The following is a 13,421-nucleotide window of genomic DNA, read 5'->3' on the forward strand; positions in this document are numbered from 1 at the left end:
CTATATATGTGTTTGAATATTTAAACACATGATTTCCTTTTGTAATAAAAAGTTTGAAACTAATTATATGTTTCAGAGAACAGTGAAATTATTGCCTGTTCTAGTTACATATAGAGATTTTCTAATATTGATTTTATTTTAAAAACAGACTGCTACATTTATTGATAAATTGCGTAACTTATTTCAGCTTATTATTACTACTTTTGATTAATCTACTATGGAATTTTAAAACAATTTCACATAATCTGAGAAAGTACCACGGTATACTTTGATGGGAAATAAAAATCTTTTCTGTGAGTATAGAAGTATAGGAGTTACCACTTCAGCTTTCATCCCAAATGAAAGCAAAAACTTCCTCATCTTTTCAGATATTATAGACATGGCACTGGTTACTCACATCAACAAGAACTCTTGGACTGTTAACTTTGATCCAACTGAGAAATCCCAAAGGAAACCACAATAAAAACAATAATTTATTCCCATTTGACAGGCTAACTTCAGTGACCTTTAATTGTATATTCCCTCTTTTATTTTTTTTTTCTTTTCTTTTCTTTCTTTCTTTTTTTTGAGACAAAGTCTCACTCTAGCCCGGGCAACTCACTGTAACTTCAAATTCCTGGGTTGAAGCAATCCCTGAATTCCATGTATAATTTTTCAATTGGTTCAGAAGTCAGAAAAAAAAAGAAAGTCATAGTATATATTGACTCTAAAACATTGCTAAATAACATGGTCCCTCAAAAACACTGTTTTCTTTGAATATGCCACATTATGAAATGGTCCAATAACATCAACATTAAGAAAGATTACGGAGCAGCAAAAGATTTTGAGATAGCTTTTAGCAAGTCAGTGTATAGAGTTAGATGCACATGTGAATTTTTGTTGTTGTTGTTGAGACAGGGTCTCGCTCTGCCACCGGGGTTAGAGTGCACTGGATTCATTATCATAGCTCACTTCAACCTCCAATTCCTGGGCTCAAGGGATCCTTCTGCCTCAGCTTCCCAAGTAGCTGGGACTACAGGCATGTGCCACCAAGCCCTACTTTTTGTAGAGACAGGGTCTCACTCTTGCTCAGGCTGGTCTTGAACTCCTGAGCTCAAGCAACACTCCTGGCTCAGCCTCCCAAAGTGCTAGGATTACAGGCATGAACCATCATGTCCAGCCTTAGAATCCTTCTTGATCCTACCGCTTTGAACCAACTTAAAAAGTTTTCAAAATCAAACCTCACTTTGTAGCAGAAGTCTCACAGGTCCATTAAACTTTGTAGTTGATTGTTCCTTCTTGTGCATCAGAGCATCAGAGCTCATTCCTTCCATCTCAAGAACTCCAAAATTTGGTAAACAATTTTGTATTTACCCTTATCTACGGCTTCTGGGAGGGAGGAGAGTGAGGCAGGCTCCAAGCATGGGCTCTGGAACCAGACTGCATGGGTTTGCAGCAGGCTTGGGTTGCATGACTCTGGGAAAACTGTCTAACTTCTGCATTTTAATTTTCTTAACTCTAAAATGGAACTGATCCCTGAGGACTGTTGTAAAGACTAAATAAGAGAATATAATCACTTAAAAAAGTATACCTAGTGTGACTTTACTGATTTTAACTACACTTCCTTGGAGCGCGATAGGATTTTAAATGTTTAGTTTACTCCCACTTGGTAGGCTCCTAATATCTGGGACCTCTCATTATATCTTCTTTGAGTCTTGCCTCCTTTTGTTTGATATCCCCACAGGTATGCACAATATTCCAATTTTCTTTTAATTTAACTTCACTGAACAAGAAAACTACATTATATAATACCTACTACATGACAGGCATTCTAAGCACTTGGTGAATGTTCACTTATTTTATTCTCTGAATAACTCTATAAAGCAGATACTATTATTTATTTTCACTGTAAAGAGAAGGCAACTATTTCATAGCAAGCATAAATAGCCCACCCAAGGTCACAAGAAAATTAAAAGTTGGAAACAGGAAGTGAGTTCAGACACTCTGGCGCCCAGGACAGTGCTCCTACCCACTCTGCTGAGCAGATTCTCCGTTGTGCTCTCAAGGGCAAACCACCTCCTCCCGCAGGTGCTGGCACTACTGTGAACTAAGGGAAAAATCAGCTAATACCTAATAGGCACGAACATACGGAAACAAACGATCTATTGGATGTTTATTTGGTCAGCACTTTGATACCTGCCCCATTACGAGAACATACTTCCATAACTCTACAAATGGGCACCGTAAATCAGTTCCTCTTTGGAAAGTTTCCCACAATTTGACATTTTGAAATTTGACTGAAATGTGGTTTCCAGTTTTCATATTATGAAACCATCCCATACAGAATTTCCCTTGTTTAAAATGAAACTATTCCATATCTTCCTATAGAAAATGGATTTGAGGCAGTAGGGAAATTTACAATTAAATTTAGAGGTTAACTTTTACTACTTATAAAAGAAAAATTTTTTAAAGTTTGTTTTTTCCACCTCTGTTGGAGCAAACAAAAAGATACATGTTTAAATTATGTTACATTATATCAATGAAATCTTGAATCTGTCCTCCTGAGGATCAATTTATTTGAGTCAAAAAGAAATTTTTCAAGCTGTTCCCCCCTTGGGTAGTGCCAACCAAAATTATCAGGCATTGTAGTATTTCATACTTTAAAATGTCCAGGGGGACACAAAATTTGTATTCCTAGATTCTGATGCCAAGTCACCCAAAAATTTCTGATCAACCCACCCCAAAGTCCAGTCCGACTCTATGGTAAAACTTGTGGCAAGAAATACGAAATGAAACTCACTGTGGAGAACTCTGCATCCACCATAAGATCTCTTAATTTCCTCTTTTCCTTTACATACAATTCCAAGGAAGCCCTTCTGTCATGAACAACTTTTTCCACATGAAAGCAGCAATTACACCTTTTTAAACTCAAAGAGATTTAAAGGAAAAATTTTTATAGACTTTGGTCCCATGTTGATTGATGAAATCTCTGAAGTCTTCTGTACTTCAAGTACAACACTGAACTCAGAAAAGACTTCCAAAATCTTTCTAATAAGTGAAACAGTATAACATCTCTGTTCAACTCCGTAATGCACTCCCATATCACTGAGTGGCTAACATTTTTTAGAGCTTCCTACATGTCAAGCATTATTCTAGGCAAACAATTCATTCTCTTAGCAACACTATGAGGCAGATACTGTTTTCAAACCCATTACACAGGTGAGGAAACAGATACAGAGCTGTTAAATCATTTGTCTTTAATCCAGTACCAAATAATTTGTGGATCTAGGATTTTACCACCCAAAATCTGAGTCTAATAACCCTTACCTCGTAGAAAATACGTCATGTTAACTCTCAGAGATCCTAACACCAAAAGACTAAGGCAAATGCCTACAGATATAAACAGGCCATCCTCCAGAACACAAATTACTGGAAAATCTGGTCAACAAGTCAGAAGATGACTCTGTCTGATTTTAGAATCAAGCCTTATTCTCCTACAATTACTTATTGTAATTTGGGACTATTTTCTTCATATTTCTACCTCCTATTATTTTATACAAGAGGCACTCAAAAAAGTTCATTGAACATGTAGATTGAGAAGATAAACTTCAGGAAAGTTATGATGAGGAAATATAAAGATAACTGCAAATAAGCTCATTTGTTCAAATTCTAGTAGATTAACAGCACATAGGTTTGGAATCAAAGAGCATATTGCAAATCCCCCAAAGGTTTGAATATGAAGATGTTCTAATGGGTCACATTACACAAGTGAAAATGAGGAAGGAAACCCAGTATAAGAAAGCAGAACGACACTTGCTTCACATGCGCTTTCTTTCCTCAACTAACTGCCACCATCAGGAGACACAGACTGAGAATCCTCCAAACACAGGTGAATTTCTATTTTTATTATAAGTGTGCTTGCTTATAAAAGGTGGAGTATGCTTAAGGAAAAATATGCTTAAAAGTTGATTACAAACTGTAGGTTATGAGCATAAGAAATTACATAATTTACAGCAATCTGATGTATTAATAATAAAGAATGTATCATTATCTCTTAAGTGGGCCTTTGTTTTACTGCTGTGTTAAAAGTAGCACTTGTGAATGAGATAGAACCTGTTATTTGGATTTCACAAGGGTGTGAAAGTAATGGTACTATTAAAAGTACCAAAAAATGTATAATGTGCTTTAAAAATTCTAGCTAGAAATATTATCTGCCTTCTCAAAAGATCTATTGAATGTATTAAAAAATGTAGGATGTTAATATGCCATAAATCTAATGTCTGCTTTTTAAAAATAGCAATTGCGAATCATGAAGGACTTTTTGCTTTCCTCTGTTTGCGTACATGTTTGTTTATGATAGTTGACCGGAAACCATGAACACCACGGCGATACAGGGCTTCAACGGGTCTGAGCGGTGTCCCAGAGACACGCGGATAGTGCAGCTGGTGTTCCCAGCCCTCTACGTGGTGGTTTTCTTCACTGGCATCCTGCTGAACACTTTGGCCCTGTGGGTGTTCGTTCACATCCCCAGCTCCTCCACCTTCATCGTCTACCTCAAAAACACTTTGGTGGCCGACTTGATAATGACACTCACGCTTCCTTTCAAAATCCTCTCCGACTCACACCTTGTGTCCTGGCAACTCAGAGCTTTCGTGTGCCGCTTCTCTTCAGTGATCTTTTACGAGACCATGTATGTGGGCATCATGCTGCTGGGCCTCATCGCCTTTGACAGGTTCCTCAAGATCATCAGACCTTTTCAAAGTGCCTTCATAAAAAATCCTGTCTTTGCAAAAAGGGTCTCAATTCTCATCTGGTCCCTGCTGTTCCTCATCTCCCTGCCAAATATGATCTTGAGCAACAAAGAAGCAACACCATCATCCGTGAGAAAGTGTGCCTCCTTAAAGGGTCCTCTGGGGCTGAAATGGCATCAAATAGTAAATTACATATGCCAGTTTATTTTCTGGGCTGTTTTTGCCCTAATGCTTCTGTTTTATGTGGTGATTGCAAAAAAAGTATACAATTCATATAGAAAGTGCAAAAGTAAGGACAGCAAAAACAACAAAAAGCTGAAAGGCAAGGTATTTGTTGTTGTGGCTGTCTTCTTTATATGTTTTGCTCCGTTTCATTTTGCCAGAGTTCCATATACTCAGAGTCAAACCAACAGTAAGACTGACTGTAGACTGCAAAATCAACTGTTTATTGCTAAAGAAACAACTCTCTTTTTGGCAGCAACTAACATTTGTATGGATCCCTTAATATATATATTCTTATGTAAAAAATTCACAGAAAGGCTACCATGCATGAGAGGGAAAAAGACCATAGCACCAGGCCATGAAAATCATAGCAGTCAGACAGACAATATAACCCTAAGCTAACAATGTTCCATATGGTTAACTTCTATTTATTGATGAGACTTCAAAAGATAATTTATTTGGAAAGAAAATTTAAGCAATAAAAAAAGAATTGGGACAAATGCTCCCTTAGATTTTATTATCCTGGTGTACAGAAAAGATTACATAAATTTTAGCTCTACATCAATCTATTAAGAGAATGCAGCAGGGCACAGTGGCTCACAACTGTAATCCTTATACGTTGGGAGGTTGAGGTGGGAGGATTGCTTGAACTCAGGAGTTCAAGACCAGCCGGAGCAAGAGCAAGACGCTGTCTCTACTAAAAATAGAAAAATTAGCCAGGTTTCATGGCCCATGCCTGTAAGTACCAGCTACTTGGGAGGCTGAGGCAGGAGGATCACTTGAGCCCAGGAGTTTGAGGTTGCAGTGAGCTATGATGAAGCCACTGCACTCTAGCCAGGATGACAGAGGGAGACTGTCTCAGAAAAAAAAAGAGAGAATGCAACAGGAAACAAACGGCCACTAGAGGTCATCTTTTCAAGAGTAGTCACTTAAATTTTGGAAAAGATTCAGGAAAAATGCATATCTCTAAAATCTTTCCTTCCAAACACCTTCTCACATTCTTTTACACACAGAATTCAAACAATACTACTGCTTTTGTGTCCCACAAATGTGGATACTTGCTGATTTTAAACAAACAACCAACCAAACAACCCCAACCTCCAAAGTCCATTGTTGAAAGGTGAGCACCAGGGGTTGAAAGGGATGCTACATATGGATCCAAAGTGGATCAGAAAGACCTGTGAAATCCTGGATGAAGGCTTTTCTCCTTGCAATTATAAACAGCCTCTTCCACATTACAACAAGATAACATAGGAGGCACAAGCACCATTATTAACCCACTTGGCTTACACCCTAAATGTGTACAATTCAAGTGAAGGAATGCTGCATTACTATTCTTTGGAATTGTCCCTCTGTCCAACAAACACTCTAATGGCAGCTGAACATGCCACCTACTGAGCAAAGTCTTGCTAAGCCACAACCTCTATTCCCTTGTCCCACCTATCGTTAAAAATAATTATGTCTACTATTTGGGTGCGTGTTAGGGTCTTCAATGCAGATTTCCCTTTACTAGTTAGCTGTATTCTTGACTGTAGCCCTCAAAGATGGCTGGGATTCTTGAAAGTCAGACATGTCATGTTTTCTGGATATCTTCCACAATACTCCCCAGAGACCATGGTCTACAGATATTTTAGACAGAATTGCTATTCTTGGTACATATATAGATGTAATTGCTGAGCTGTAAACAGTAATATGCATTTTGAGAGATTTTTCAAAGGATGGTGACGTACTTGTACTTATTTACCTCCATATTTTTTCCTGGATCCTTTTGTGGCTCAAAAAAGCAAAAAGAGGTTTTCTGGAATTGGGGATGATAATTTATATCTTCTAGAGAAAATACACAAAGGAATAGTCATGCTCTGTAAATATACCACTAGCTACAACATAACCAACATAAAGTGAAGCCCAGGCTTCCAATCCTGTGACCTCCTCCTATGATCCCAAAGGCTCTAGTTCTTCTATCCCTTGAACTTTACACTCTTGTATAAATTTCTTTCAGAAAATGTCATGCTCCTTTTTGCCCCTGTGCCATTTAATGTGTACATTCCCCTCTGACTCACCAAAAAAACTCTTATCTCTCTGTGAAACCCTACACTGCCATCACTTACTGTATGAAATCTTACCTGGCCAACTTCCTACCACCACCTCAAACCCAATCACTCCTTCATCTGTATGTTGTCACACCTCAATTATGAAACTTATCACAATGCATTGTAATTACTTGCTTACATTTGTATCTATTCTTTTAATAACCTATGTATATTTTTCAGGGCGGAGACTACCTGATTGTGCAATCAATAAATGCTTGATAAAATAATCCAAATGGATTTTATTATTTTGTGCTGGAGAAGCATTCTCATTGATGTTTTTATTATCAAAAGATGATATAAATTTCTTGGAAAGAAAATACAAGCTCTTTTCTGTTGCTCTCCTATTATGTGCATGTAGGGGCCTGAGGATTGGTGATGTTCCTGGATTCCCTAGTGAATGGTTATGAAAAAACAGGACCATTAAATAGTACATATGTAGCTCAGGGGCTACTGTCTATTAACATTTTAGTTTTAAAGCTATTGACATAATGCTTTAGCTATGCACTGTCAGTATTGGTTAAGCAAAATTTGTAACTGTAGCATACAACAATCACCAAAACTCTCCTTTAGAAAGTACTCTTGATGTCTGATTTTCATTCTCTCAAATAAATAAATTAAATCATCATTACTATTAGGAATGTCACTAAATCCATATTACCTCTACTGAATGCATTATACAATCACAAGTGTATTCATAAGTAACTACATCTAAGCCACTCGTATTGTCAAGCCATATTTGGTGATGTAACTTACATATTTCACTTCTAATGACATTTTCAATCTTTATTGAATGTGGGTACAGCTAATATATACAATTTTTTAGAAAGATCTTTCAAGATAAAATTCCAAGAGCAAATCTGTCCTCCATAAATACGAACACTTCAGTCCATTATAATAATAACATAGTCAAAGGCAAAGTGCCTGATCTGTAGAATGAAATAATCTATATCAAGAACCTGGAAAAGAGGCATATTGGAGATATCGTAAAAATCACATTCACAAAATGAAGAACTTCCTAAACTACCAATCAGAAATACTAAATTCTAAAAGAATGGGATGCTATAATATCGGCATAAAGGCTGTACAGAAAAGAATAAAAAGGGAGAAAAAAATGATAGCTTTGATATAGTATGTGAGCTTTTGTAAAAAGTTAAAATGCATTTATTTTTACTGGATAAACAGGGTAAGGTCTTCCCAATAACCTCCAGGCAAAGGCGGGTGGTGAATGGAGTGTAATTGCCACACACAGAATTCTTGAGAAGCCACAGAAAATTACCATAAAGTAAGGAGTACGATGCCGAGAAGCAGCATGAATTTTCAACTCGTGGAAGCTGGAAGGCAGGTAAAGTCACTACATCATAACCCATTAAAAAAATCATTCAATCTTATTGATTCCATTATATTATATGGTCTATATCCATTTAAAAGATGCTCCTTTCATAACTTTCTAAACTTTTATTTCTAAAAATGTCTAAACATTACTGCAGGTAAACTGTATTCCCCTAGCAAGTTAATATATCAAAGTTCACATGAATCTTAACAGAACATTCAGAACAGAAAAGCCCAAATCAAGTAGCATCTAATATTTAAGAAAACACAGGTTTAGAAGACAGTAGCCCTACTACGGAAGATGTAGAACTTATAAATCATTTGAAGTGCCTAGAAACATACCTCAACATTATAAATTTTACATGGAAACCTAATATGAATATTATTTGGAAACTTTAGTGGGTACCAGAATCAGCTGGAGGGATTCTGAAAACACAGATTGCTAGATCTGTATTTAGCAGCAATAAACAAAAGCATTACACATTACTTACTATTTACAGTGTACTGGGCAGTTGTACAAAGAACTTTAAATACATATCTCCTTCCTTCCCAGGTAGCCTATGAAGTGCTATTATTATCTCCATTTTAGAGATCAAGAAGTTGAGAAACAAAAGGGTTAAGTAACTTACACTGGGTCACATAGCTTCCAAGTAGCAGGGGTGGGGCTCTAAATCAAACTTTGGCTTTTGAGCCCATATTCTTAACCACCATATTTACAATCTCAGATCTTCTAATGTTCTCAGGAAAAATCATAACCCCAATCTCCTTTGTTATATTTCCTGTTATTTTTAAAACATCCGTAGCCACCCCCACACTCCCTGACCCCATAAAACAACACATGCACGCGTAGGTTGTAACCATTCCAGGTGCTGCAGGCTAATAAGCCCTGACCTAGAAGCCAGCAAGAACCTCCCAGGACCTTAGCCCAGCAGCTTACACTGATTTACTGAATGCCTACTATGTGCCAGGCAATGTGCTAGGCACTTTACAAGGTTATCATCTTTGTAATTTTTACTACAACCCTATGAGACAGATGCTATTCGGCTCCCTGTTAAAAATAATAAGAAAACTGAAGCACAAGCAAGCATACAGCTTGCCCATGGTGCCCACCAGTCACCAGCAAACAGGGGCAGATCTGGGACTAAAACCCAGGCAGGTGGCCTCAAGAGCAGCACCTCAACTACCCTGGTACGCTGCCTCTGTCACGTAAGTCAGGCTGTGCAAAATTCCTCAAAGGTTGACGTCACGCCTCATCAGGAAGAATGGTAAGGAGGTAGCTCATGGGGATGAACAGAGAGGTCTCAATGTGAATGAGCTTCAACAACCTCAGGGGTATGAGTGGTTCACCTGTGGCACCCTATGAGTACTTTAGGAGGTCCCTCCAGCACTTGAGAGCTCTGAAGGGGAGTAAAATCCCCAAGAGCGGATTCATTTGTTCATTTAGTCAATCATTCCTTTGTCTACTTGGGTTGCACACCGCTAAGCTACACACTGGTAAGGGACACAGACTATAATGAATCTAGATGTGCTAAGTGGATGAGACATAATTGACACATCACAGGAGCTCAGAGAAAAAGGAAGCTAATACCAAACGGAGAAAATGAAGAAGGGCTCACAAGAGATGGGACTTTGAACTGGGACTTGAAGGAGAAAACAGGTAATTCAAAAAGGAACGCTGCTGCAACACCATGAGGAGTTTTGAGGAAGGCTCAGGGAGGGGTGGTACCATGCTGTGGTTGGAGCATAAGGGACACAGAGGGCCTGAGCCTGCAGCAGGCGACAGAGAAAACACACTTGGGACAGCGATGCAGTATCCTGCAGCCAAGCACTGTACTGGGGCATCTGGACCTCACTGGTTTTGAAGGTAAAGAACTGAATGCTCTAGGCTGTGCTTTCGGGAAATCAATTAGTCAATGATAAAATGATTCTGGATTGAAGGAAGAGCCAGAGAGGCCAGGAGATCAATTACAGAGGTCTTCCATCTATGCAGGCAAGAGCTATGGGGAAAAAAATCTGACATGGGCCTTACAGACATTTTCAGAGAGAGAGGTTTTAAATTTAGAGTCCAAGACCATTGAAAGTGGGAGATTATATGTAAAATGTATTCTCAGTGGGATCCATAAAGCCTGCACCTCCTCCCCCAATGCTCTGAAGATCATTAGCCTGGGTGATCCGCTGGATCATGAAATGAAGGAAGGCATGGAAGTAATTTCGGGTATATTGAATTTGAGGTATCAATGAGAGCTAGGGTCAAGGAGGCTAGCAGAGGAGGCAAAACATGGCCTCTGAAGAGCCTTGGGCTAGATTAGAGGCCAAAGGGATAATCTTTTCTGAGACAGGGAGAGCAAAAGGAATGAGAAGAGAACCACGAGCTCAGGCACAGAGCAGACAGAAGAGGAACAGGGGAAGATGCTTGGACCTGGGGGGAGCAGGTAGTATTAATGAACTCAAAGGAGAAACAGGAGGTCCAGCGTGCTGAAAACCAAAGAACAAGAGAGATTCAAGGAAGAAGTGATAGTCAACAGAATCATACACCTTGAAGAGGTCAAATGTGATGAATCTACAACTATAAGGTCAATGGTTACCTTAAGGAGGAGCTGAGGTGGTGCCCCAGTTTGTGAACAGGACAGTTTTAAAGTTAGATGTTTCTACATGACTTTCCTTAGTGGTATCCATCCTAAGCAATTTTATCTAATGTATATTTGAATACTGTTATAGCTATGGTTTTTAAAATATATATATTAGCCCTGTGCATTGAATTTATATCACATATAATTAAATCGCTGTTTTTTTTTTTAACTATTTATCTTTTCATTCTATTTAACTGTGTAACTGAGTTTCCAAATGCCCAAACTATGAGTAAATGAAGGATTAACCTGAATACAGTGACCCTAGTGAGACCACCTCCCTTCTCTCCCCATATAGCCTGGCCTCAGATTATTTATACTTTCCTACAATTTCAGATGATCTAGGATAAAGGTGTCCTAATGTCTTTCTTTACAGGAAAAAAAACTGTCAAGACAAACAATAAAAAGTATTTCAAGCAATCATTGGTTCCTCATTAATGAGAAATCAGGAGCTTTCCGAGGCAACAAAAATATTAAATACAAACTTTAACTTCTGAGTGGAGGAGTATTTTCAACTTTTAATTATTACAAATCTATCATGCATATAGATAACCCCATTCATTCCCTTACTCACTCTCCCTCTGCCTTGTGACAAGAGAAAAATCATACTGTCTCCTTAAATACCAACCAAAATCCCAACACAGTATGAATTACCCTGTATATATTACCTCATTTAAGCTTTACAACCTTACATAGTAGACATTCCCATGCTTATTTTTCAAAAGAAATGGAGACTCAGATATATTAATGATTTGCCCAAAGTAAAAAAGCTACTAAGTGGAGAGGATAGAGTCCAAATTGGAGTCTGCCTGACCCCAGGCACTAATCTTGTCATGGCCTGACGCTGCCTCTAACAAGCAAGATTTCCAAAGTGGTGAGATTTCCAAGCAAGATTTCCGAAGTCGCCCAGCATAGGAGTCAGTTTCAATAAGAGGGCAAGAGCCAGACGCAGACGTATCTTCAGACTCAATCTCCAAACCATCCCTCCCCTTTAACCGACCATTACAAACCAAGTTCTCATACCAGCAAGAGGTAAGTGCTTTATGGTAAAGGAGACCTCATAGATACAAATCATTTCAAATGACAGACTAAACACAGTAATTCAAACATAGGGACCCAAAGATACCAGTCTCATCAAAGGAATATTAAAGGGTTTGTAATAATTATACTCAGCACAAATTTTCAGCTACTGGATGTGAGCCACAATTAGAATGACTTGTGTACAGAGATGGAACAGTAAGATTTGGTGAAGATTTTAAGACAATCCTTGTAGTATGTTCTAACCACGTGGAAAAGAGAGTGTCATTCAAGACACATGTACTACAAAGGACTACGACACACTTTATATGTGCATTTTCCTTGAACAAGAAATAGATGTGTCTGAGATTAGCGATAGAGAAAAATGACATTACAACACAAATGCTACGCCTACCGACACTGGAGAAGGGGACGCACGGTCCCCAGGTCCACATCAATGCAGACAAGGGAGAAAAAGAAAAAGAAGTCATATGCCATTGAAAAACCACCAGAAGACCAAGGTAAGCAATGTATTACATTTGTCTAATGCCTCACACCAAAAAAAGTGAGAAGTAGGAGCAAAGAGTTAATTTCAGGATAAAGAAAGTCTTATCAGTAATCTTACCTAATTTTAATTCCTTGGAAGATGCCAGAAACACTTTCTTTCCTTGAGGGCTTCTGTCTTTTTAAGCATATATCTTGAAAAATAAAATCAGTAAGATTGTGGAAATCCTTGTCCCAATTTCTGTGTCTAAAACTGAATCCTCATTTTACATACCCTGAAGCCAAGAGAGTTGAATGAGTCATTCAATATCCCAAAGAAAAAGTGATTTTGGTTCTAACCAACTTTGCAGTTAGTGATCTTTGAACCAGGTCTGTGTTCAGAAACAAGTTTATAGATATTCCTATTTAACTTCAAATTTTCAAAACCCAATGCAGACTTCAGGCTAATAAGTCCACACTGCCTGAGAAACACTTAAGTATCTTCTTGCTACACATCCCAGAGGATGGACCTAGCAAATACAGATTGAATGAATTCTCAAAAGCCAAGGAGATTAAAATAAAAATAAAAAGCAGAGGGATTATTCTAAAGAATAAAAGAGTCTAAAAAGGTAGTAAAACTAAATACAATATGTGATTATCGCTTGGATTTCACATCAAAAAAATTTCTAAAAGATAATGGGAAATTGTCAACATTTTAATGAAGACTGAATATTTTTAGATAATATTATTCCAACATTAATCACTTGACTGATAATAGTGCTGTGATTAGTAAGAGAATATCCTTTTTCTTGGGAAATATATGCTGACGTGATAAGGGTGATACATTTGTCACAGTGACTGCAACTTTAAACAGATTCCCCCCAAAAATATAACTGGTCCTGGTGGGGGTAGGGGGGGAGACT

At 38.0% G+C, this 13,421-nt stretch overlaps 2 protein-coding genes across 2 annotated transcripts in view; one reads left to right on the forward strand and one right to left on the reverse strand.

Moving 5' to 3' along the window:
* Positions 1 to 13,421, reverse strand: part of MED12L (mediator complex subunit 12L) — a 311,879-nt gene that overhangs the window by 91,808 nt on the left and 206,650 nt on the right. The gene's annotated exons all lie outside the window — the stretch shown is intronic.
* Positions 3,821 to 7,222, forward strand: P2RY13 (purinergic receptor P2Y13). Its single transcript, XM_069473075.1, has 2 exons — positions 3,821 to 3,868; positions 4,340 to 7,222. The coding sequence occupies exon 2, from the start codon at positions 4,353 to 4,355 to the stop codon at positions 5,352 to 5,354; it is 1,002 nt and encodes a 333-aa protein (XP_069329176.1). The 5' UTR covers positions 3,821 to 3,868; positions 4,340 to 4,352; the 3' UTR covers positions 5,355 to 7,222.

This window comes from Eulemur rufifrons, chromosome 7, assembly GCF_041146395.1.
Source record: "Eulemur rufifrons isolate Redbay chromosome 7, OSU_ERuf_1, whole genome shotgun sequence".
NCBI classification, from domain to species: Eukaryota; Metazoa; Chordata; class Mammalia; order Primates; family Lemuridae; genus Eulemur; species Eulemur rufifrons.